Source organism: Geotrypetes seraphini, chromosome 2 (assembly GCF_902459505.1).
Source record: "Geotrypetes seraphini chromosome 2, aGeoSer1.1, whole genome shotgun sequence".
NCBI classification, from domain to species: domain Eukaryota; kingdom Metazoa; phylum Chordata; class Amphibia; order Gymnophiona; family Dermophiidae; genus Geotrypetes; species Geotrypetes seraphini.
The window spans coordinates 514,010,461-514,037,680 of NC_047085.1; the positions used below are offsets into that span (position 1 = coordinate 514,010,461).

The 27,220-nt window shown below is 42.5% G+C and overlaps 2 protein-coding genes across 2 annotated transcripts in view; one reads left to right on the plus strand and one right to left on the minus strand.

Annotated features, from left to right (window-relative positions):
- The window catches only part of LOC117355249 (zinc finger protein 420-like), an 818,521-nt gene that overhangs the window by 274,609 nt on the left and 516,692 nt on the right, over positions 1-27,220 (minus strand). The window lies entirely within an intron of this gene.
- LOC117355863 (oocyte zinc finger protein XlCOF6-like) lies at positions 1,098-25,786 on the plus strand. Its single transcript, XM_033934941.1, has 5 exons — positions 1,098-1,332; positions 2,237-2,533; positions 23,433-23,747; positions 24,108-25,314; positions 25,702-25,786. Exons 1-5 carry the CDS (start codon positions 1,098-1,100, stop codon positions 25,784-25,786), a joined length of 2,139 nt encoding a protein of 712 aa, XP_033790832.1.

Below are 27,220 nucleotides of genomic sequence, written 5' to 3' on the forward strand. Positions count from 1 at the left end.
TGAGGAGGGGGGGTTTTGGAAGTTCATTGTAGGTGTGGTTTCTGGGGGGAGGGGGTGGGTTAGGTTTGGAGTTGGGGTTGGGTTGGGTTGTTGCAGGGGAGGGGGTTGGGATATTGAATAGTGTTTTTCAGTGGTTGTATCAGCAGTGGATTATGTGGATCGGGGATTTTTGTTTTGTGTACTGGGGGTGTTTTTGGAGGCATACAGTTGGCTTCTATAGATGGTTACACTATGGTACGATGGATGCCATTTAATGTGAGGGGATTAAATGTTCCCAGGAAGCGTCAATTATTGTTTAAGGAAGCAATACGTTTGAAGGTGGGAGTGGGATTCATACAGGAGACCCATTTCCGACCAATGCATGAACACTATCTCCATCATAAGAAATACCCACATATGTATCTGGCCTCTAATTCAGTAGCAGGCAGAAAAAATGGGGTGGGAATTTTTATAGCACAGGACTTGGCTCCTGTCGTGCATAAGGTAGTTCAGGATAAATTGGGGCGTTATATTATTGTTAAAGTTACTATTCAGGAGGAACTTTTTACCTGTGTTAATATTTATGCTCCTAATAAGGAGCAGGGTTCATTTTTTGAATCATTGGGACGGGTGATTCAGGATTTGGTAGAAGGTCATGTGGTCCTGGGGGGGGATTTTAATTTAACCTGGGACCCATCTTTGGACAATTCTGCGGGTGGTGTGTCCTATGGTCAGGATAGAAAAAAATTATTGTACCTTTTTCGTCAATGGGGCTTGACTGATCCTTGGCGTCATCGCAATCTTGGAGAGCGGGATTATTCTTATTTTTCTGAGGTGCATAATTCCTACTCACGAATTGATTTTTGGGGGGTTTCTGCGGAACTATTGCTATGGGTGGATGAGGTGGATATGGCATCTCGGATGTGGTCTGATCATTCCCCGGTCTGGTTTTCGTTGTTGCGTAAAGCGGGGAGTCATGGTAAGCGCTTTTGGCGTATGAATGAAGGACTTCTGTTGGATCCAGTTAATGTCTCTCAGCTTGTGGATAATCTTAAAGAATATATTCAATTTAATTTTACGGAAGAGATATCTCCAGTCCTGTTTTGGGAGGGACTTAAATGTGTCATGAGGAGAAGGATCATATCATTGGCGGCGTTTCGTCAGAAAGAGAGACTTCAACAGAGTGTGAGCTTAGGGTTCAACTGCGGAATTTGGAGGCTCAACATAGGAGGCCTGGGGGGAATGGTGAAGTGTTGAGTCGGATCCGAAAAGTGAAGGGGACTCTTCAGGAGTTAGAGTTGAAGGATATTTCGCAGAGACTTGAATTTTTGAAGCAAAGGTATTTTGAATCAGGTAATAAGGCGGGGCGTCTTTTGGCTCATAAGCTTCGTAAACAGCGCCAACAAAATTATATTTTTCAATTAAAGAGCCCGGATGGTACGTTGCATAACTCCTCTGGTGACATTGGGGATGTCCTCACTCAATACTTTACTGAGTTATACAGGGAGGAGGAACTGGTACAGGACCAGGAAATGGATGATTATTTGGCTCAAGTGTCACTTTCTAAACTATCTTTGGAACAGGCGAATTGGCTATCTCGGCTTATAGAGGAGGAGGAAACGCTTTTAGTTATTAAGGCTTTGCCTTTGGGAAAGGCGCCTGGTCTGGATGGTTTTTCCAATAAATTTTATAAATGTTTTAGCTCACTTTTGGTTAAGCCGCTTACGGAATTCTTTAATCGTCTATCGGGGGGGAGAGGAATTGCCTTGGTCGTGGAGATTAGCGGGGGTGACGTTACTGTTGAAACCCGGAAAGGACCCTACTGATAGAGCGTCGTATCGTCCTATATCACTACTTGGCACGGATTATAAAATCTTTACGGGCGTGCTGGCTCGTCGTCTACAGCATTATTTGGGTGAATTGGTACAGGGTGATCAGGCGGGTTTTGTTCAGGGTCGAGAGACGTTTGATAATCTTCGCAGGGTGTTTCATATTGTTAATTCCGCGACGGCATGTCAGGACCCCGCTTTGATTTTAGGAATAGACGCAGAGAAGGCCTTTGATAGGGTCTCCTGGCCTTTCCTGTTTAGGACGATATCATCTATGGGAATATCGGGTCAATATCTGGATTGGGTTCGCTCTTTGTATGTTAGGCCTTTAGCCTCTCTTAAGGTGAATGGTGCATATTGTGCTGAATTCGAGCTTGCTAGAGGTACGAGACAGGGGTGTGCTCTGTCGCCTCTCCTCTTTGTGCTAGCTATGGAACCGTTTGCTCAGAGGGTGCGAGAGTGTACTAATATAGAGGGTATCGTTAGTGGAGGACAAGAACAGAAAATACTTCTTTTTGCAGATGATATTCTTCTCACGCTTCGCAATCCAGGGGAGTCTCTTCAGGGGATAGTGACGGCTTTGGCTGACTATGGCATGGTCTCTGGCATCAAAGTTAATATGGCTAAATCTGAAATTCTTAATCTCACCGTCGGAGATCAAGATCGTGTGGATCTGCAACACCGTTTTCCTTTTCGATGGACGACCTCCTCTTTGAAGTATTTGGGTATTCATCTTACGGCAAAATTGTCTTCTTTATATGATGCTAACTATCCCCGATTATTACAACAGGTGAGGGAGGATTTAGAACGGTGGGAAAAACTTTCCATTTCATGGATGGGGAGGGTTCACGTGATTAAAATGATGGTTTTGCCGCGTTTTCTTTACTTTTTCACAGCACTGCCAATTTTTCTCCCCAGGACATTTTTTGATCATTTACATCGAATGCTTTTCTCTTATATTTGGAAGCGGAGACCTCCACGGGTTAGTCATTAAATGTTATTTCAATCACGGGATAGGGGAGGAATGGCAGTTCCCCATTTTTATTATTATTATCTGGCAGCCCAGCTGCGATACTTATTGACTTGGCAGCAAGAGCCCTATAGGACCTGGGTACAACTGGATGCCTGGTTTTTAGGTGATATTTCCTTACATTCCGTACCGTGGTATGCTTTGCATAAGCTTCGGGTGATGGCTCGCAGGGTCAATCCGGTGATAGGGGTAATTTTGCGTGTGTGGCTGTTGTTTTGGGAGAAGTTGTTCCCCGGTAGGGTATATTTCTCTCAGACACCAGTGAGGATTGCAGAGGGGTTTTTGCCTGGCAACTTTGATTCCCGTTTTCGATCTTGGGAAGCGGGGGGGCTGTGTACCTTGGGACAGTTTGTGGTGGATGGTGCTTTGATTCCGCCATCTCATTTGCAAGAGGAATATGGTATAAGGGGAGCGGATTTGTTACAATATAATCAGGTGGTTGATTTCCTCAGTCGAAGGGCCTTGCCGGATCTTCTTGTGGATTCGGAAGCTTGGAATACAGTATGGGAGGCTTCGAGTGGGAGAGGATGTATCTCTAGATTATATGGGTTACTTCTTTCGCATGATAATCCACCCAGGCGTTATTTTGCATATTGGGAAGATCTTTTGGGCCGAACCTTTACTCCTCTACAGTGGAAACGTATTCTCCGCTCTCTCCTTAAACCATTTGTTGCCAGCAATATGGTGGAAAATGGCTATAAAATGCTATACTGCTGGTACTACATGCCTGAAAGACTGCATAGGATTAATCCCGCTCTCCCGGATGATTGTTGGCGTAACTGTGGAGCCTCAGGAACGTTTGAACACATTTGGTGGGCTTGTCCAAAGGTGGGTCCCTTTTGGGATATGGTATTTTCGCTTCTATCGGACATTTGTGGGGTGCTCATGGTTAAGGAGCGGGGGTGTGCATTGTTAAATTTGTTGCCACAGGGAGTCCCCTCCCGATTTTCTTCTCTCATTGCCCCATTGGTTACCGCTGCACGATTGGCTTTGGCTGCAGCATGGCGTCAAGATGTTCTCCCATCCAAATTGCAGGTGGTTACCAAAATGGATTACGTATTTCGTATGTCTCAGTTGACTGCCATACGCCAGCACACTTTGGGTCTGTTCATGCATCGGTGGAAACCCTATTTTGCCTGGACGACTAGACGGGATGGTTAACCTGCTTTCATATTCCCCATTATTTCTTTCTTTCTTTTTTTTCCTTTTTATACCTCTGTACCCCATGTTCTGCTTCACATTCTTTGGCTTCTTTCCACTGTTGATTGTATATGCTATTTGGGGGTGGGGGGGGATACATGGGAGATTTAGAATAGGGGGTTTAGATCCTGGTACTGCTCTGTTCTCCTGCTATTGCTTGGCATTGTTACGAAGAGTGCTGTTTCAACTGATTGCTCTGTACCAGTGATTTTGGAATGTTTTCTATTATGTATGTCTTTTGCATTTGTTCAATAAACAGTTTAAAACTCAAAAAAAAAAAAAAAAATGGCATCCTTCAGTGTGGCATCACCATCACAATGGAAAAATCCACTAAAGTCCTCGGCTGTATAATGGATGACACCCTCACGATGGAACCACAAATCTCAAATCTTCAGAAAAAGACCATCTACACAATGAGGCAACTACGACTCACTAGGCCATACTTTCATCCACATCACTTTGCACTGATCATCCAGATGATGGTCCTGCCTCAACTGGACTACTGCAATTCTGTCTACTCGTGTATCAACAGCACACTAATGAACCTACTTCATCTCATCCAGAACACAGTAGTAAGACTGATTTTCTTAATTATTTTTTCCCCCACGAAAGGAAGAGTTTTATTAGCATTAGAATTAGTTTATGATCTTGGCCTCTCTTTCTTGCCTTCGTATAAGGCTAACAGGGAAACAGCCACTTTCACAACTTTGAACCAGACACCAGGAATGTCACCAACTACAAAACCGACACGGCCAAAACCAGCAATGGAGTTCAAATAACCATCATTGGGAACAAAAGCTGTAATTTTCTTGCTGTTCTTGATCAGCTGCACTCTGACACACTTCCTGATAGCAGAGTTGAGCTGTTAGCCTCTACACCAACTTTTTCCAGGACAATTCCTTTGGCGTAAGAAGCATCTCCAAGACTGATTTTCAACCTAAAGAAATATGATTCGATCTTGACCTTCCTCAAACTACTACACTGGCTTCCTATATCATCCCGGATAAACTTCAAAATATCATGTGTCCTACACAACATATGGCATGGAAACTCGGCTGCTCCCCTTATAATAATAATAATTTTATTTTTATATACTGCCATACCACAAACAGTTCTAAGCGGTTTACAAGGGAAGAGACTGTATACAGACAGCGACATTACAGAGAACTTTCGAAATTACATTGGCATGCTAAGTTTAGTCAGGTTTATCTGGAAGTGTTTTGGAAGTACATCAGGTTGAAGTGGGGTCAGAGAAATTTGTCAAAGAGATAAGTTTTTATTGACTTCCTAAACGTTTGGTGCGAAAGTGCATTTGAGATGAAGTTGATTAAACATTTGCTCCATTTGCCTGCTTGGAATGATAGTGTTCTATCGAGGAATCTCTTGTAGGTGCAGCCCTTTAGGGATGGAAAAGCGAACAAGTAGAAATTGTGTGTATTAGTTGTGCCTGGGAATTCAAATTGGTGAGACAGATAGGATGGGGATGAACCTGTTATGGTTTTGAAGCAAAAGCAAGCAAACTTAGAAATGACCCTTGCTTCCACAGGCAGCCAGTGTAGTTTTTTGTAATATGGGCTTACATGGTCTGATTTCTTGAGGCCATAAATGAGACGGACTGCAGGATTTTGGATGACCCTCAGTCGTTTGATGGTTTTCTTGAGAGATCCCAAATATATAATATTCAGTAGTCTAAGGTACTTAAGATTAGGAATTGAACCAGCAGTCGAAAGGAAAAGAAATCGAAGTACTGTTTAATCTAATCTAATCTAATCCTTAGGTTTGTATACCACATCATCTCCACGTTCATAGAGCTAATGGTACAAAGTTTCCATAGCGTGAGAAAGCATTTTTATTGAAAGTTTTTCAGAAGAAATACAAAGCCTCAGAGGTATAACAAATAGAAAATCAAAAATCCAGATTAAACAGTCCCTCTCTACCCCCCATATTCTCAATAACACAGAATGTTGTACCGTAACTCTTCAGTACAATGCACAAGAATACATCCAATAAAAAACCAAACCATCCTTCCCTCCCCCACCCCAGGGTCAGTAATGCAAACAATAGCAATAGAAAAGGTTGCAAATAACGAATATATTACTAATCATAGGTCATGAGGAACTTTCTCACCATCTAATATAGGGATCCCACACCTTACAAAAGGGGGTAAGACGATTATGTAACAAAGCAGTCAATTTAGACATACGAAAAATAAAGTCCACTTTCTGGAATAGGTGAATCCGACCTGGGGGAAAAGGCTGTTTCCAATGGGCTGCCAATAAAGGTCTAGCAGCAGTAAAGATAAAACAAGCTTATGTGCTTTAGCAGGCAACGGAGCCAACGGAAGATGTAAAAGAGCACAACCCATTTTTCGTATAAGAGTGGTATGTAAGATGTCAGACAATAGCCCAATAGGGGATAACCCGCAAGCAGTCCCACCAAATGTGAAGAAAAGTACCTGGCTGACCACAATTTCTCCAGCATAAATTTAACACCTGTGGGTACATTTTATGGAGACGTATGGGTGTAAGGTACCACTGGTACAGCATCTTGTATCCATTTTCCACCAAAGAGCTAGCTATAGAAACACGGAGCAAGTGGAGAAATACCCGCTCCCAATTAATAGCTGGTTGAACTAGTCTTAAGAGTCCCTCCCAGACAGAGATAAATTTAATTGGGGGGGGGGGCTGTTGTTGAATAAGAGTTCTATAAAATCTAGAAATACACCCTTGACTACTACTCTCCATAATCGCCCACTCTAAGGGGGTCTCCTCTAAGCAAAGCTCATGAAGAGCCCTGCGACCAATAAAATACGCCACCTGGTGATAGCAAATGTGATCATTTACCGATAAATCATAAGCCTCCCTCAAATCAGAAAATGATACTAATTTACCGTCTTCCACAAAATCCCCCAAATCTATAAGACCCTGCTGAGCCCAAACACGAAAACAAGGATCGACTCTGCCAGGTTAAAAATCCGCCGCCACCCACAACGGGGTACTACGATAATAAAGTCTAGTGCGAGAAAGACGGTCCGTGTTCTAGCCCACACCACAAATGTGTGATGCAGAAACGGATTAGCCCCTTTAAACAGCTGTCGAGCCTCCCCCATCGGTAACCAAGGCAGCACCCGACACAGCTCCTCAGAGCCCAAAATTCTTTCCAAGCGAACCCAGCTCTTCGATGGATCTTTACACCAAGCTAAAAAACACTTTAATTGAGCCGCCACATAGCGCCGTAAATAAGGTACCGCCATACCCCCCTGGGTCCGAAATTGATGCAATACACTCCTCGGTACCCGCAGAGGTTGACTTTTCCAAATATATTGAAAAATTTTTCTAGCCACCCCCGAAAGAAAGTTGCCGGCAATGGAATAGGCAAAGCTTGAAAAAGATAAAGCAATTTTGGTAAAACCAACATCTTCACACTCTGAATACGACCATACCAAGATATGGAGGTATTCTCCCATCTATCCAAATCAGCCCAAAGTGATTTCAAAAGCGGCGGAAAATTAACATCAAATAAAGATTGGGGCTGCGCCGTTAAATTAACTCCCAAGTAACGGATGCATTTAGATGCCCACTTAAAAGGATACCTAGCCTTCAACACAGCACTATCTTTGGGGTTCACTGATAAATTAAGAATCTCCAATTTATTCATATTAGTGCGGAAACCAGAAATCTCATCATATCGAGTCAATGCATCAGTGATCCCCGATAAAGAAGTCCGTGGGTGAGTTAACGTAAAAATAACATCGTCAGCAAACATCAACAATTTTGTGGAAAGCCCACCACACACCACACCATGAATATTCTGCTGGGCTCGAACATGAGAGGCCAAAGGCTCCATAGCCAATGTAAAAAGTAAAGGCGAAAGAGCACAGCCCTGTCTGGTCCCTCGTGCCAACATAAAATTATCAGTATAACTCCCATTCATACGGAGAGCTGCTAAAGGCTTTGTATATAAAATTTGCTAATAAAGACATTAAAAAAAAAAAAAAAAAAATTTCCCCCCCAACACCCATTGCTGATAAAGTGCTCAACAAAAAGGGCCAGGACACCCGATCAAAGGCCTTTTCAGCATCGACACTCAACAGCAAAGCTGGTAAATTCTCACGCTGTACAAACCATATCAAATGAAGCAGTGTACGGATATTGTCAAAAGTTTGTCTCCCCTCAATAAAACCCACCTGATCATCATGAACTAAGTCCGCTTACGCGGCGGCCCTCTGGTCAAAGACCAGTGTCCTAACTGAGACTGGCTCTACCAGCGCACGTTTTTGTTCAGCAGGAACTTGTCTAACTTTGTCTTGAATCCTTGTAGGGTGTTTTCCCCTATAACAGCCTCCGGAAGAGCGTTCCAGCTTTCTACCACTCTCTGGGTGAAGAAGAACTTCCTTACGTTTGTACGGAATCTATCCCCTTTCAACTTTAGAGATTGCCCTCTCATTCTCCTTACCCTGGAGAGGGTGAGCAACCTGTCCTTGTCTACTAAGTTTATCCCCTTCAGTACCTTGAATGTTTCGATCATGCCCCCTCTCAATCTCCTCTGTTCGAGGGATAAGAGGTCCAGTTTCTCTAATCTTTCACTGTACGGTAGCTCCTCCAACCCCTTAACCATAGTAACATAGTAGATGACGGCAGATAAAGACCCGAATGGTCCATCCAGTCTGCCCAACCTGATTCAATTAAATTTTTTTTTTTTTAATTTTTTCTTCTTAGCTATTTCTGGGCAAGAATCCAAAGCTTTACCCGGTACTGTGCTTGGGTTCCAACTGCCGAAATCTCTGTTAAGACTTACTCCAGCCCATCTACACCCTCCCAGCCATTGAAGCCCTCCCCAGCCCATCCTCTACCAAACGGCCATACACAGACACAGACCGTGCAAGTCTGCCCAGTACTGGCCTAGTTCAATATTTAATATTATTTTCTGATTCTAAATCTTCTGTGTTCATCCCACTCATCTTTGAGCTCAGTCACAGTTTTACTCTCCACCACCTCTCTCGGGAGCGCATTCCAGGCATCCACTACCCTCTCTGTAAAGTAGAATTTCCTAACATTGCCCCTGAATCTACCACCCCTCAACCTCAAGTTATGTCCTCTGGTTTTTACCATTTTCCTTTCTCTGGAAAAGATTTTGTTCTACGTTAATACCCTTCAAGTATTTGAACGTCTGAATCATATCTCCCCTGTCTCTCCTTTCCTCTAGGGCAGGGGTGCCCAATGTCGGTCCTCGAGGGCCGCAATCCAGTCGGGTTTTCAGGATTTCCCCAATGAATATGCATTGAAAGCAGTGCATGCAAATAGATCTCATGCATATTCATTGGGGAAATCCTGAAAACCCGACTGGATTGCGGCCCTCGAGGACCGACATTGGACACCCCTGCTCTAGGGTATACCATCTTGGTCGCTCTTCTCTAGACCCTTTCGAGTAGTATCATGTCCTTCTTCGTGTATGGCGACCAGTGCTGTACGCAGTACTCCAGGTGAGGGCGCACCATGGCCCGATACAGCAGCATGATAACCTTCTCCGATCTGTTCGTGATCCCCTTCTTTATCATTCCTAGCATTCTGTTTGCCCTTTTCGCCGCCGCCGCACATTGCGGGGATGGCTTCATCGACTTGTCAATCAGAACTCCCAAGTCTGTAGTTATTGTAGTTCTCCCCACTTCCCCTATGTTTAAGTCTGTAATGTCTGTGCATTTGTTGTACACTTTCCATTCCCCATACGCGGTTTCTGCACTCGCGATTTCACATAATCGCGATTTTTTTCTGAGGAGGGGGAAAATTTAAAAACCCATATTTTTTACCTCCCTGCCGCCTTCCCGGCCTTACCTGGTGGTCTAGCGGGCTTTCGGGTCAAGAGCGATCTTCCTTAAATGCTACTTTTCACCAGAATGGACTCAAAAATCACTGAAGAAATGGAAATCATCACCTGTAAGATCACCAACCCAGAACTGGAAGAATCTCTAATAGCTACACTATTCTACATCCCCCCCAAAAAATGGTCAAGTGCAAAAGAAGAATTCTTTGAATACCTTTCATCCAATACCATAAAAGGCCCATACAACATACTTCTGGGTGACATAAATGTTCACCTAGAGGAAAAGGAAAAACCAGAAGTGACAGAAATCGATTTGTTCCTAAATACCCTGGGCTTTAGAATTCCTGACAAAGAGGAAACACACGAAAAGGGACACCAAATGGACATCGTCACTTTTTCCCACAAAGACCCCGACACAAGAAAAATACAATACCATACAGGAAACTGGGTTAAGAACATATGGCCAAATCACTATACTTTCAATTTTGAATTATGTTGGCAAAAGAAACACCCAACAGCAAAACATATAAACAAAACCAGTTTGAAAAAAACAGTCACCTGCAGAAACATCACCAATCCAACAGAATTCTGGACCCATTATGAACTACACCCCAAAATAGAGGAAGAGCAAGACTTCCCCACTAGATGGGATAAATTCACAAAAGACACACTAAATCAAATAGCTTCGGTTCAATCATACAAAAAGAACACAAGGGCATCAAAAGAATGGTATGACGCCGAATTACTAGCCCTCAAACAAGATCTCAGAAAACTGGAAAGAGTATGGCAAAAAACTGACAAAGTGGAAGATAAAATTAAATGGAAAGAAAAAATGAAAAATTACAAAAATCGGATCAAAGAAAAGCGTTATAACAGTTATGCACAGAAAATAGGAAAAGCCAATACAAACAGTAGAGAACTATTCAAACTAGTAAGCAAAATAACAGACACCACACAGATACTACAGAACCATCACGATCAAATCCCAGAGATCTCCACCCTAGCCAACCACTTTAGGAAAAAAATCACTGACCTAAGAGCCTCAATACCCCCTGCTCTACCCAATCTCGAACTCAATCTCAAATCGCAGAATAGTGAATCCAAAGGCGATATGAGCTGGAACCACTTCGAGCCCCCAGATTGGAATAACTTCCTTGCACTCTTCAACAAATACTCCAAATCAAATTGTCTACTAGATGAATGCCCGTCTAAGATCATGCAAGATGCAATACCAGAATTTAAGAGGGACCTATTTAACTGGGCAACTTACTCTCTCAAAAACGGAACTTACCTGGAAAATATGGGACACATCCTAATCACCCCCATACCCAAAGACCAGAAGATCTCACTCACACTGGCGTCCAACTACAGACCCATAGCGAGTACCCCCTTTTTCACCAAAATGCTGAAAGGGCTGGTCAACTTGGAATTAGTAAATCACTTAGATAAGTACTCTCTCCTAAATGACCACCAATCTGGATTCAGAAAAGGATTCAGCACTGAGACAGTCCTAGGCTCTCTCCTTAACCACCTATACGACCTTTTCAATCAAGGTTCCAGCGTCTTGATCCTACAGTTAGACTTCAGCAGTGCCTTCGATCTCGTGGACCACAAAACTATGCTTAGGTGCCTAGACGAAATGGGACTATCAGGAAGAGTGTGGACCTCGTTCCAAGGTTTCCTAACCAAACGATCTTATCAAGTGGTCCTTGAAGGAAATTACTCTAAACCCTGGAAAAGCCCCTCGGGAGTCCCACAAGGTTCCCCCCTATCTCCCACCTTGTTCAATATATACATCTCTTCTCTAGGCCACCTTTTACAAAAGCTCAACCGAACCTATTACATATACGCAGATGACATCTCCATACTTATACCAATAACAAATGTGACCTCAACCAACTCAAAACATATCTCCTCCATCATGCTTGAAATAGAAAAATGGACTTTAAACTTCAAACTGAAATTAAACTCAGAAAAGACAAAGATTTTCCTTGCTAGCCCAAACGAAAAAATCTCCACAACTACAATACATGTAAATGGCCATGATCACCCAATACTAAAAACCATAAAAATACTGGGAGTCACCCCGGACACCCACCTGACCCTGACCGATCACATAAACTCGGTGACAAAAAAATGTTTCTTCATCCTCTGGAAACTGAAAACCATAAAAAAATACTTCGACCCGCTATCCTTCAGAATATTGGTACAATCACTGATTTTATCCACCCTGGACTACTATAACATTGTCTACTTGGGAATACCTAAAAAAAATGTGAGAAAACTGAGAATAGTTCAAAATACGGCCATCCGTCTAATATTCGGACTAAAGAAGAGCGATCATGTTAGTCCATTCTACAAACTCCTTCATTGGTTACCAATTGATGCACGAATTCTATTCAAATTCTCCTGCCTCTGCTATAAACTAATCTGGGGATTGGCCCCCAGCTACCTACTACCTCACTTCGAATTCCACTCCTCTATTAGGCCTACCAGAAACCGTAACCTCTTTACCTACCCAAATATCATAGTCTGTAGATATCGTACCTTCTTTGATAGAACATTCAAATTCCAAGCAGGTAGACTGCAAACTTGGATAGGCTACTTCACTGATGCCATCAGAGAATCATATAGTATCTTTAGGAAAGAACTAAAAACCACCTTGTTTAAAAAATTTATAACCTAACCAGACTTCTCCCCTAAAATCGGAGCCTCCTCCCATCCAAAGAGTCCATCTACCCTCTTCCACCAAAATTTCTACCTTTAATCGTTACCAGTTTTCCCACTGGTGCCCGTCCTTCGTTCAAATGTGCCAAGTTAACAACTTACTTCTCATTAACATCTTATGTTATCTTTTTCACCTTTGCAGTCTTGCACCTTTGTAACTCAAAGCGCAATCTCCTTTCTCTCTCCTACTTATGCTCCGATACCGTCGACTGTATAATGCTACTCATTGTGAAACTGTGTAATACACAGACCCTGTAACTCTCCTGTTACTATCACTAGATGTTCAATGCTATACTCTGTAATTCGCTGTCTGTACAGTTTTTCTTCATTGTAAACCGCCTAGAAGTCGCAAGATTGTGGCGGTATATAAGAATAAAGTTATTATTATTATTACGCTCCTGCCCCATGCAGATCGCCATGAGGAAATGGCTGTAGGGAGTAGAGAATGACACGGTGACAAAATTCATCACCGTTCCCGTCCCCGCGGATAACCGTGGGAAACCATCTTCATGTCATTCTTTAAGGAGAGATTGAAGAATCAGATTATAATTGGGCACAACCATTGACCCGCAAGCTTTGGTTTGAAGAATGCTGGTGTAGAAGGACAGAGGTTGAAATAGATACTAGAAAATGACATGGGATTATTTCCCGCGGTTATCCACGGGGACGGGAACGGTAATGAATTTTGTCACCGTGTCATTCTCTAGTAGGGAGTTCCCGTCGTAGTCTTGAGAGACTACGGGAACTCACAGCAGCCATTTCCTCATGGCGATCTGCACGGGGCAGGAGCGTAGGAAGATTGCTCCTGCCCCGAAAGCCCTCTAGACCAGTGTTCTTCAACCTTTTTACACCCGTGGACCGGCAGAAATAAAAGAATTATTTTGTGGACCGGCAAACTACTAAGACCGAAATAAAAAAACACATTTTCGCCCGTCTCCGCAAGCTCGGTCCCCACAAACCATCTGATCCCATCTGCACAAGCCTCAGTTATGATTTTATATTGAACGTATTTTATTAAAGTATAAAAAGAAACAATATTCTGTACAATTGTCATTTTATAAAAATAAATATTCAGAGCAAGGACCAACAAAACCCCTGTCTCCCCTCCCCTTCACATATATCCCATCTACTATCAAGAAAACTGAACAAGCCAAATTATTACAGAATGCTACACCGAAATATCATGCTAACAGAATACTGCAGTCACACATGATAGAAATAGTGTTAGGCTTTGCAGTCCCCAGTTATGTTTCTAGCAGTAGCAGGATATATATTTCAAATCTAATATATTGTAATGACAAAATAGAAATAAAATGATTTTTTTCTACCTTTTGTGGTCTCTGCTTTCATCTTCTTTCCACTCTTCCTTCCAGCGTCTGCCCGTTCCATCCACTGTCTGGCCTCTCCTCCTTCCATATGTATCTGACTTCTTTCTATGCCCCTCTCTCCTTTCCATCCAGCCTGTGCCTCCTCTCTCCTTTTTACATCATTCATTCCAGCTTCACTGCTTTCTTCATTTTTATCTCTCCTACACCTGATCTAGCATATTTATCCCTCTCTCATTTCTCTGCTGATCCCCTTTCCAACATCAATCTCTCTCTACTTTCTCATTCCTGTCTCTCTCCTTTCCCTCCTCTAATCTCCCTGCCAGCTGTTTCCTTCCTTTTTTCCTTCTCCCTTCCCTCCTCCCCCCTATCCAACAGTAGCTCTCTTCCCATCCCTTTCCCTCTTCCCCTCCCAGCAGCATCTCTCTTTCTACCTCCAGGTGCAGTAGCAGCTCTCCCTTTATCCAGCAGCTTCCCAGCTTTCAACAGTGGCTTCCTCTCTATCCAGCAGCTCTCAGTACTTGCCTGCAGCAGTGTTTTCCTTAGGCAGCCTTGGGTCGTTGCTGCCTCTGAGGAAGGGGAAGTTGCCAAAGTGAATCACTGCCCTGGTAAGTACAGAGCTGCTAGGAGAGGAGACAGCCACTGTTGAAGGCTCCCTGCACATTCGCGACCCCCCCCCAAGCCGGCAAAAACTTTGCACTGCAGGCCCTGCCGCCCAAGACGAGCCGGAGGCCCCTATACGCCGCATCCTGCACGTGGGCAGACTCTCAGCACAGACGCTGCTGATGGCCCCAATCCACACGCTGCCCCCCACCGCGCACGCTGACCACCGCGCATCTCCCTTCTACTTGCCGCTTTCCCCGCGGCCCTCTTCGGCGACTCGGCAGGGGCAGCGATCAAGACAGGCTGCCGACGTCGGGACCTTCCCTCTCTGAGTCCCGCCTATTTTATTTCAACTTCCTGTTTCCGCATAGGCGAGACTCAGAGGGAATGCCCGACGTCAGCAGCCTGTCTTGATCACCCGAGGCTGGGAGGAACAGAAGATTTCCCCGAACACCACCAGGGCAGGAAATTTAACAGCGTCCATCTCGCCGGCCCTGCGCGGACCGGCAGGAATTTTCTGCGGACCGGCACCAGTCCGCGGACCGGCGGTTGAAGAACTGTGCTCTAGACCATCAGGTAAGGCCGGAAAGGCGGCAGGGAGGTGGGGGTGGGTCAGAGCCGGATATTTGCGGTTTTTCGGCATTCGCGTTCCGGCTCTGCCCGTATCCCCCGCGAATAACGAGGGAGAAGTGTAGTTAATAATCGAGACCCCGTGTTTAATTGTAAATCGCTTTGAATCTATGATATTGTGGTATATTGAAATTTTAATGAAACAATCTCAGCGTGCTGCGGCTCTAGTTCTAACCACTACACCACACTCTCCTTTTCATACTTGATATAAACTCATAAGTGTTTGAGGCTTGTGCAAATAAGGACAGAGTCGATGGGGATAGTGCTTATGGGGATGGGAAGGGGCAGGGACAGAGATTAAGTGTGTCATTCTCTAGAAGGGATTAAGCAAATATATGGTAATTATGTACAGACATTACTAGACTTGGTGGTGGTGGGTCCTTATGTAATGCTTTAAAAACTAAGACAAAACAGGCAGCCAGTGCAATTTCAAGAGCAATGTCGAGATGGTCCCTCTTGGATGTGCCAGGAACTGGACAGAATTGCACACACTGGCCACGAGATCAAAAATACAGGTCTCAAACTTTACACAAAAGGATCCCAAAGCATTTAAAAAATCTTATTTCTGCCTAAACTTAGCTTTACCCTTCTCCTCCACTGCAAATTCCAGACATCGTTCCTTTCATCTAGCTTACCCCTGTGCCTGGAATAAATTACCCGAGTTTGTCCAATAGTCTATATCTAACAACGAGATCAGTCTGTATGAGCCACATTGAGCAGAATCCTTACCAGGCTTCAAAATAAGCGTCACACCTGCCAATCTCCAAGAATAAGGCAACTCCATACCCTGATCCAAACTATTAAAAGCCCGGATAAGGGGACCAACTAATAAATGCCTAAAACATTTATAGAAACGATTCATAAAGCCATCCAACCCAGGAGCCTTCCCATGAGCTAAAGTAAAAATCACCCACAAAGTTTCCTCTTCTAATATAGGGGCTGACAGATCATCTGCTTCCTCAGGCATCAGTTCAGAAAGCTGCATCAATTTGAATTTGAGATCCTATATGCTCTGGTGTGTAGAGGATTTGATAATAAGAAAGGAAGGCTTGAGCAATAACTTCGGGGTATAACAGGTGGAACCATCCGCGGCACACACTAAGAAAACGTTTTTAGCTGTGATCTTCAAACGTCAGGTTTCGGTCCAGGGTGACGCCAAGGATTTTGGTTGTGGGATTAATTGGGTAATCTGATCCATTTAGTCTCAAGGAGGTGTTCACGATCTTGTTATTGGGACTTGCCAAGAAAATCTTGGTTTTTTTGGGATTCAGTTTTAGTTTGGAGTCCAATGTTCTACTTTGGTAAGGACGGATGAGATGAATTGTTCTGTCTCTTGGGTCAATGAGGTTATGGGAATAATAATTGTTATATCATCTGCATATATGTATGATTTCAGTTTTAAATCGGATAACATATTTCCCAGTGAAGCCATGTAGATATTGAAGAGTGAGGGGGAGAGTGGGGAGCCCTGTGGCACTCTGCAGAGATTGGACCAAGCTTGAGAGTAGGCTCCTTCGCTGTAGACCTGGTATGTACATTTTTTTAGGAAACCAGTGAACCAGTTTAGTACCTGTCCAGAAATGCCGATGGAATCAAGGCATCTAAGCAGGAGGTCATGATCAACAAGGTCGAAGGCACTTCTCAGGTCAAACTGCAGTACCAGTGCACTTTTTTCCCAGGAAAACAAATGGAAAAGATGGTCAGTCATGGAGGCCAAAACTGTTTCAGTGCTGTAATTTGTTCAGAAGCCAGATTGAGAATCATGTAGAATGTTAAACTTCTCTAAATATTCTGTGAGGTCGATGTTAACCAGACCTTCCATTAGTTTAAGAAAGAATGGCATGTTGGCAATGGGTCTGTAGTTGGCCGTCAAGGAAACGGACTCCTTTGGGTTTTTGATAATAGGAGTCATGAGGATATGACCAAGTTCCTCTGGGAATTACCGGTACGCATGCATGATGAAACCCAGTTAAAAAGTTCAGCCATTGGATTTTACATATTTTGAGTAAAGCTTGAGGAATTGGCTCCAGTCTGGGTTTTCAAAGTGATTTCAGGTCATATCAACAGCTTTACCTTTTTTGTCTGAGGCAGGAAACATGATAGGTAAATCTATGCTTGAACCTGCAAGAGACAATCTCAATTTGTGGATTTTTGTAGCGAAAAAGTCAGCTAAGATCGCCGCAGGGGGTGGGGAGTCTGTATTGGAGCGCTTGTGGAATTCAGTATCAAACAAAGAATTGACTATTTTGAAGAGTTTGTGACTATTTAAAGTAGGAGAATTAATTTTTTGGGAGTAATGTTTGCTACACTTTTCTTTGATCATTATTTTGTATTCTTTAACCTTTAGTCGCCAAGTAAGTCTATCTTCTTCTTTCCCTGTTTTGAACCATATTCTTTCCAATTTGCGTAATTCTCGCTTTAAGACCATTAAGTCGGTATCATACCAGTTGTCTGATAAACGTCTTTTTTTACGTTTTTTCAGAGGGGCTATGTCGTTTAAGACTTGATCTCTAAAGTTTTTCCATCCTAAAATGAAGTTAGGGTCAAAAGCTGGGTTGGAGATTAAGCTATAGTGCGTCCAAAATTCTACCGGGTTCAGCTGTCCTCTTGTGCAAATAGTTTTCTCTTTGAAATTGTTCCTTGGTTCTGTTTTAAGTTGTCTTTTAATCCAGCATAGTTCAAAGTTGCATAAGAGATGGTCCGACCAGGGAGTATAAGACCAGGTTTCACCTTTGAGACTTATACTGGGGGTCGTTAGGGCATTAGAAAGGAATGTGATCAGATCTAAGTGGTGACCTTTCTGGTGGGTTTTAGTTGGGGATGGTTTGGAGAACCCTAATGATGTAAGGAAGGAAAGTAGATCGGTTACATTCAAGTTTCTTTATTTTTGATATACCGTCTATAAAAATACATGTCTAGACGGTATACATTATAAAAATTATAGGAAGGAATTAAAGTAAGCAAATAAAAACAGTAATTTATCAAATATTAAAAATATTGGACAAGTTCATTGGAATTGTCTGCCTTTTTGAGGTGTAAATTAACATCCCTGGCTATAAAGTTGTAGGCACCGGCTACCGAGTTTGCAAGGAGGAATTTGTAGAATTCCTCTTTTGCTAGGTGCCATTTGTTGGGGGGGATGTAAAATATTGTGAGGATCAAGTTATCTTTGCAATCCTCTTTAGATATTTTACAAGTGAGAATTTCCAGGCCAGTAGTCAATTTGGAGTGTAACACTTGGAACTTTAAGTGGTTTCGGAGAATTATTGCTAAACCACCTCCTCTTTTTTTGATTCTTGATAAAAGGATAATTTTGTAGTCTGAAGGTAGTATATCCCCTATGATGATATCCTGATCAGAGATTAACCATGTTTCAGTTAGAAGTAGTATATCCAGATGGGTTTCTTCCAGCCAGTCTTTGACCAGTTGTGCCTTATTCCTGACTGAACGAATGTTCAGGTAAGCTCCAGATAGCTTGTAATGATCTAGAGGAGCCAACGGCTCCGAGTGTTGTAGGTTTTTAGGAGTCGTTGTCTTTTTTGCGTTGGTCTTAAGAGACGGTGGGAAGAGTTAACCACAGGGATTGGAAAGGGACCTGTTTCCATGCAGTCATAAAGGTGGTGAGAGGGGTGAAAAAATTTTTTGGACCTGGTGATTCTGTCCCATGTAAAGTGAGTTTGAATTGATTCAAATGCTAAAGGTCTTGATAGCAAACTTCTCATACCTAGTACCTAGATATTCTCAGCGACCTGGTTCACATCCAGAAGAATCCGTAACAGAATTCAACTGAACCTACCGCCCATAAGGAACCTTCAATACAAGCAAATTTTCAACTCCATGCTAACCTATCTGGGAGTAAAAACCTGGAACGATCTCCCAGAAACTATCAGAAAGGAGGCCAACTACTCCTTCTGAAAAAAACTGAAAACTTACCTCTTTGACAGTTAATATCTGCCTTTTCCTTTCCTCCTATATGTCCCTTTCCCCCTTCTCCCCCTTCCCTCCCTGTTTTACTCTTCAGTCGCCTAGAGCTTGTATAGGTTTGTGCAACTCACAAATAGAACATTAGATTAGAATTAATGGGAAAGGGAAGACGGGACAAAGGGGTCAAGAAACAAACTATATGATACTCTATAATGCGCTGTATCAAGGACAAAATGAATTCTTCATTGGACCCTAGGCAACCAAGTACACTGGGCTCCCTGGACCTGCCCCCTCCCTGCTTCTGCCCTCATACGTACCCCTTCTGCGAGAGTGTACACTCTTGACCCGGGTCTAGAAGATCAAGTAGCTGAATTTGCAGTCTTCAAAAGGCTATGGGCGGTTCCTACACGCTGCCCACAGCTGACCCAGAAGCCTTCCTTCTAACGCAAAATTCCAGCATCAGAGGAATGGCTTCCGGGTCAGCCGCAGGCAGCATGTAGCCCACGGCATTTTGAAGACTGCGAGTTTGGCTGCACTGAAGAAAGCAGGAGGAGGCAAAACTTGGACACCTGGAGCTGGACACAGAGGCAGATAGACTGACGTCACCAGAGCAGGCAGCATTCTGGGCCCCCCTCAACGCTTCGGGCCTGAGGCACGTGCTTACTTGGCCTGTATCTAGGAATGATGAAAACGAACCATTATCTTTTCCTCTCTCTAAGATAATACATTATGTTAGTCATGTGGGACAGACTTCTCAGAAGTTAAGTATTAGAATGATTGAACATTGAGTTGCTTGAGGACCGAGAAAATGTTTACCTCATCAGTTTAAGTATTCCAAGGGATCTCAGAATGGTTTACATTAATTTATTCAGGTACTCAAGCACTTTTCCCTGTCTGTCCTGGTGGGCTTACAATCTATCTAATGTATCTGGTGCAATGGGGGGATTAAGTGACTTGCCCAGGGTCACAAGGAGTGGCATGGGCTTGAACCCACAATCCCAGGGTGCTAAGCTTTAACCACTGCACCATACACTCTTTGTGCATCCTCACTACATATGAGGGGTTGAGTTCAATTTCTGGGTTGTGCATCCTTTTTATTCTATATCTTGATTTAGATTTAAGGTGTGCTTTTCCTGAACCATATAGAACAGTCATATGTGTCCATACTCCATCCACAGGCTGTTCTCCCATCTATAAGTCAAAGTAGAGACAAATGTGACCCAACGGTAACCATGTTTCAATAGGACTCTGGATCAGGGGCCATTACTTCATGCTCATAAATACTTTTAGCCACTATCTTATAGAATAGCACCTAAGAGCTATTGCAGGTAAGTACGAGGGGCTGGTGTGCAAATAGGCAGAGCACGAGTGGGATACAGGCGATTCCTATAGCTACATGCAAAACCTATAGATTAAGGTTAGAGCACTCGGTCTTTTGGCACCTTTGAGAGAATTGACACGCTGCCATTTCCAAGGAACAAATCACAAACCGGCACTGTCTCGAGATAAATGCTTGAAAAAATGCTTTGCAGATAGAAAACTGACCAATTCTCAAGCCAAGGCACAAACAATTTACATGTACTGAGTATAATAAAAGCTTCACTCAGCTTTCACATCTAAAAAGACACAAAGTGATCCTCTGAGCAAGGCGCTGTCTGGCGGAAACAGCGCAGAGCAAATAGCAGGGTGTGAAAGACCTTCTAAGTCTGGACAGAGTGTGTTATAAACGAACATCATAAATCCATATCAGGATAATTAACAAATGATCAGAAAATTATATCGAGAGAAGGGCATAATAATATGCTATTGATGTAATTTTGCTGGTTAAACTGGACTTAGGGAAAGTAAATATATAAAATATTTGTAGCGGTATTTAAATTATAAGTTCTTTTTCCTTATCTTTGTCCAAATTTCCCGCCTACAGCCTTATGGCTTAATTAATACCAGATGGCTCTTAGACTGGTAGTGGTAAGGAAGATAGAGGGTTTCACATTCCTGAGCAAGGCATGTACTTTCATAAGAATTATGATATACAGTGTTCCCCCGGTTGTTCACGGTCGGTGGTTCGCAGTCCCAGTCATTCGCAGCTCCTGATTGGATAAGGCCCGACTTCGTGCAGGAAGAGGCGGTCGGAGCGAACCACGAGTGATTTCCTGCACTTGCAGTGCTCTGGCTGCTCTCCCGCTGCCCTCTGATTTGTGGGGGGTCCTGGAACGGACCCCCCGCGAATCTCGGGGGAGCACTGTAGATGTATGTATGTGTGTGTGTATTTAAATATGAAATGTGCATATAAAGCTAATACTATAAAGATTTACCGTATTTTCACGCATATAACGCGCGCGTTATACACGATTTTACAAACCGTGCATAACCTTGCGCGTTATACGCGTGAGCGCGTTTTACAACTTTTTTTTTCCAATCCGATCGGCATCCCCCCTGCGAACCGGCATCCTCCCCCCCCCCCCCGCTCGCATCAACCCCCCTCCCCCACGATCCTACATCCCCCCAGCACCAAACATCTCTTACCCGATTGGGCACCGGCACCAGCACCAATGCACAGGACGTGCCAGTGCCCGAAGATCCTCCCTCGTTGGTTTGGGCTGGGCTGGGCTGGGCTGGGCGGTGCGATGCAGGAGAGATAATCCTTCTTCCTGCGCCGGACTGGACTAGGCTTTGAGCATTTGCGCATGCTCAAAGCCTTCTGGTCTCGCTCTCTCCGAGATTCTCGATCTCGGAGAGAGCGAGACCAGAAGGCTTTGAGCATGCGCAAATGCTCAAAGCCTAGTTCAGCCCGGCGCAGGAAGAAGGATTATCTCTCCTGCATCGCACCGCCCAGCCCAGCCCAAACCAACGAGGGAGGATCTTCGGGCACTGGCACATCCTGTGCATTGGTGCTGGTGCCGGTGCCCAATCGGGTAAGAGATGTTTGGTGCTGGGGGGATGTAGGATCGCGGGGGAGGGGGGGTGACACGAGCGAGGGGGGAGGATGCCGGTTCGCAGGGGGGATGCCGGATCGGATTGAAAAAAAAAGTTGTAAAACGCGGGTAAGCGAGCAGGGGGGGGGGGGAGGATGCCGGTTCGGAGTAAGCGGGAGGAGGTTTTAGCATGCGCGGTATACGCGTGTGCGTGCTATATTAAATTTTTTTAACATAAATTTGTGTTCCCCGCGCGCTATACCCGGGTGCGCGTTATATGCGTGAAAATACGGTAGATTTTGGACAATCCAGAAGCAACATATGGAGTTTGACCTACCTGACCTTGAAGTCTGTGAGGCCTGCTTGCCTTCTTAGATGCGAAGGGGGGCTTCTTGGGCTCAATATAGGAGAGCATTAGTGATTCTCATTAAGGGGGGGGCTTTTGGGCTATTTTGTGTTTGTTTTACCGAGACATAGTCAGACACAGGAAAAAGCCCAGACTGTCGGTTCTTCGTTAGTCAGAGGGCTACATTGATTCATTCTAAGACATAAGACAAATACTGGTTAAGAGATATATTCTTTCCTTAATGGTTGTATTGCATTGGTAAATTTCAACCTAAGTTCTATTAAAATTTATACATTATAATCTTCTTTTATGTAAATTACTGTAAAGATATATAACTGTTATATCTTAAACAACTTTTCTTTCAGCCTGTTATCTATAAAAGCGAAGAAGGTCTTTGTTAAGTGAAAGCCACTCCCCTACCATGTATGAAATGCCTTAAATCATATGAAGGGAGGGACAAATGATGTATATAAGTGACAGTATTGCTATGGCAAATAGCAATTCCTCCCTTCAGCAAGATGCCATTACTCTGCTGTGAAGAGATGAATTTCCATTGTACAAATCATAATTGTTTATGAGCCTTGTAAGATTATTCTGTTATGAAATAACTTTGAATAAATTTAAATGTTAATTGGCTATCGTGTTTGTGCACTTACTAAAAACCAATGGGGGCATGTTTAGGCAGGTTAGTATAGTAAATCCTATTTACCACACAGTGTAGAAACCATTTGTATGTACTGAGTGTAATAAAAGCTTCACTCAACTTGGGTTACTTTTCAACCTGTAACTGAGACACAGATCTTACAATTATATATAAGTTGAGGAAATGCAAGTGTATATTAGATCCCAGTCCCTTATATTTATATAAGAGAATTCCTGCCCAAGCCATTGCGTGGATAACTGAACTTATACATTCTGCCACAGACGTTGGGGGTTTTCTACTGATATGGGCCGTATAGTTCTTACTATAAGCTGACCTAGATCGAACTATCTTGTTAAATTATTGGCCAATTACAAATATACTGCTGTTAACTAAAATAATGGAATCTATAGAAGCCACGACTGTTTTATAACTCATGAGAAATACCTTCTGTTTCTCTCCAGCAGATCATCAGATCCAACACGAATGGAAGAGAGAAAAAAATCAAGGAGAAGATCCGGTTGAAATGGAACAAATCCAAACACTGTCGAAAAATGTCTGTGAGAATAATTCCCAGGGAACTGAGAAGATTAACACAAAGAATTATAAGCAGGAATCAAAGAACCAGAGAGACCCTACAGAGGTCTCAAGGGATGGAGTCATCAAGTGTGAGAGAAATGACAGGGATCTGGGTTACATCCCTGAGGACCAGAGACACCTAGCGGAGGGACCCATCCAAATTAAAAACAGTGATAAAATTACTTCTAAATTCCACTATGGTACGAGGAAAGGAAAAAACCACAAAAAAGAACTTCAACTGCACAAAAAGGATCATAAAAATGTGAAACCATCTACCGAGTCTAATAAAAGCTTCACTCAGCTTTCAACTCTAAAAAGACACAAAATGATCCACACAGGGCACAAACCATTTACATGTACGGAGTGTAATAAAAGCTTCTTTCGACTTTCAGTTCTAAAAACTCATGAGAAGATCCACATAGGGCACAAACCATATACATGTACTGAGTGTAATAAAAGCTTCACTCAGGTTTCCCATCTAAAAAGACACCAAATGATCCACACAGGATACAAGCCATATACATGTACTGAGTGTAATAAAAGCTTCTTTCGACTTTCAGATCTAAAAATTCATGTAAGGACCCACACAGGGCACAAACCATATACATGTACTGAGTGTAATAAAAGCTACGTTCGGCTTTCACATCTAAAAAGCCACCAAATGATTCACATAGGGTACAAACCATTTACATGTACTGAGTGTAATAAAAGCTACATTCGGCTTTCACATCTAAAAAGCCACCAAATGATTCACATAGGGTACAAACCATTTACATGTACTGAGTGTAATAAAAGCTTCTTTCGACTTTCAGATCTAAAAAGCCACCAAATGATTCACATAGGGTACAAACCATTTACATGTACTGAGTGTAATAAAAGCTTCTTTCGTCTTTCAAATCTAAAAACTCATGAGAAGATCCACACAGGGCACAAACCATATACATGTACTGAGTGTAATAAAAGTTTCACTCAGATTTCACATCTAAAAACTCATGAGAAGATCCACACAGGGCACAAACCATATACATGTACTGAGTGTAATAAAAGTTTCACTCAGATTTCACATCTAAAAAGCCACCAAATGATCCACACAGGGTACAAACCATTTTCATGTGCTGAGTGTAATATAAGTTTCACTCACCTTTCACATCTAAAAAGCCACCAAATGATCCACACAGGGTACAAACCATTTTCATGTGCTGAGTGTAATATAAGTTTCACTCACCTTTCACATCTAAAAAACCACCAAATGACCCACACAGGGCATAAACCATTTACATGTACTGAGTGTAATAAAAGCTTCACTCGGCTTTCAAATCTAAAAAAACACCAAATGATCCACACAGGGTACAAACCATTTTCATGTACTGAGTGTAATAAAAGTTTCACTCAGATTTCACATCTAAAAAGCCACCAAATGATCCACACAGGGTACAAACCATTTTCATGTACTGAGTGTAATAAAAGTTTCACTCAGATTTCACATCTAAAAAGCCACCAAATGATCCACACAGGGTACAAACCATTTTCATGTGCTGAGTGTAATATAAGTTTCACTCAACTTTCACATCTAAAAAACCACCAAATGACCCACACAGGGCACAAACCATTTACATGTACTGAGTGTAATAAAAGCTTCACTCAGCTTTCAAGTCTAAAAAGTCACAAAATGATCCACACAGGGTACAAACCATTTACATGTACCGAGTGTAATAAAAGCTTCTTTCGACTTTCAGATCTAAAAACTCATGTGAGGATACACACAGGGCACAAACCATATACATGTACTGAGTGTAATAAAAGCTTCTTTCGACTTTCAGATCTAAAAACTCATGAGAGGATTCACACAGGGCACAAACCATATACATGTACTGAGTGTAATAAAAGCTTCACTCAGGTTTCCCATCTAAAAAGCCACCAAATGATCCATGCAAGGCACAAACCATATACATGTACTGAGTGTAATAAAAGCTTTGCTCGGATTTCAGATTAAAAATTTCACAAGAATATCCACATGGAAGTCAAACCATTTACACGTGCTGAGTGTAAGAAATGTTTCACTCAGCTTTCAGCTCTAAAAAGCCACCAAGTGATCCACACAGGATACAAATCATGTACATGTACTGTGTAATAAAAACTTCACTCAACCCTCAGATCTAAAAAGACACGGCACAAACCATTTACATGTACTGAGTGTAATAAAAGCTTAACTCAGCTTGGGTTACTTTTGAACCGGTAACTGAGACACAGATCTTGCAATTATGTTATAAATTGAGGAAATGCAAGTGTATCTTGGATCCTATTCCTTCATATTTGTATGAGAGAATTCTTGCCCAAGCTATTGTGTGGCTAACTGAACTTATAAATTCTGCCTTAGAAGTTGGGGAGTTTTCTACTGATATGGGCCAAATAGTTCTTATTATAAGCTATAAATAGCTGACCTAGATCCAACTATCTTGTTAAATTATTGGCCAATTACAAATATAGCGCTGTTAACTAAAATGATGGAATCTATCATCTCCAGTCAACTCTCCACTTATTAGGTGAGATTTTCTGTTCTTTTGCCGTATCGGCATAGTTTTAGGCCAAATTTCAATACTGAAACTTTGCTTATTTCTCCTAAAGGTTCAGCAACTACATTTGAATAACAAATTTGCCATCTTATTACAAACAATTCGACTTGTCCGTGGCTTTTGATGTTGTCCATCATGACTTTTTGATAGGCCTAGAGCATGCAGTCTTAAGCTGGTTTTCTAATTTCCTACAATTATGATCTTATACTGTTAATGTGGATGGTATAATATCATTTCCCTGGAAGTCGTCATGTGGAGTCCCACAGGGATCGCCTTTGCCTCCCATCCTTTTCAATATCTATGTGAAATATCTTGAATCATCAATTTTCAAATCCCTGTATACGTACGCAGATGATATTTTCATCCTCCTTGAGGTAGACTTGAATCTTTCAAATCTTTCTGCAAACATAATTCAGTGTATAATGAAATTGCAGGCTTGGTCATTTTCTGTTCAAATGAAATTAAATGAATCCAAAACTAAACTCCTATGGCTTGGTCCAAAACTGGATCAGGGACATCTCTACAGATTGAGTTTTCCTCTAAGATCTTAGGTGTCATCATAGACTCATCCCTCTCATTCAATGAACAAGCCACCACTGCAATTAGATCTTTCTCTAAATAATTCATAGTATTTGGTGATTATAATCTATTATCGTTTGAATTTTGAGGAACAGATTTCATCTGTGGTTGCTAAAGGCTTTGGGGCTTTGAGACAGCTTAGAGCTATTTGAGATTTTTTGGATGAGAAATTATTACATTTGCGAATTCATGCTGTTGTACTGTCTAAGTTGGATTAGGGTCATTTAGTATATGCCAGTATAGGAAGAGGACAATTAAAGCACCTACAATCAGTACAAGATGCTGAGATTTGGTTGTTAGGCCAGGCACATATTCGTGATCACGATACACCTCTGTATGTGAAATTCCACTGGTTACCAAAGCAACTTAGGATCCAATTTAAGACCTTGCTGTTGGCACATAGAGCATTATTTGAGTTACAACCATTCGATCTTTCTAATTTGGTGTTATTTTATGCACGATCTCTGAATGATAATAGAGTAGTTGTTCCTCACATTTCAAAGGCCCATCTTGCCTCAACT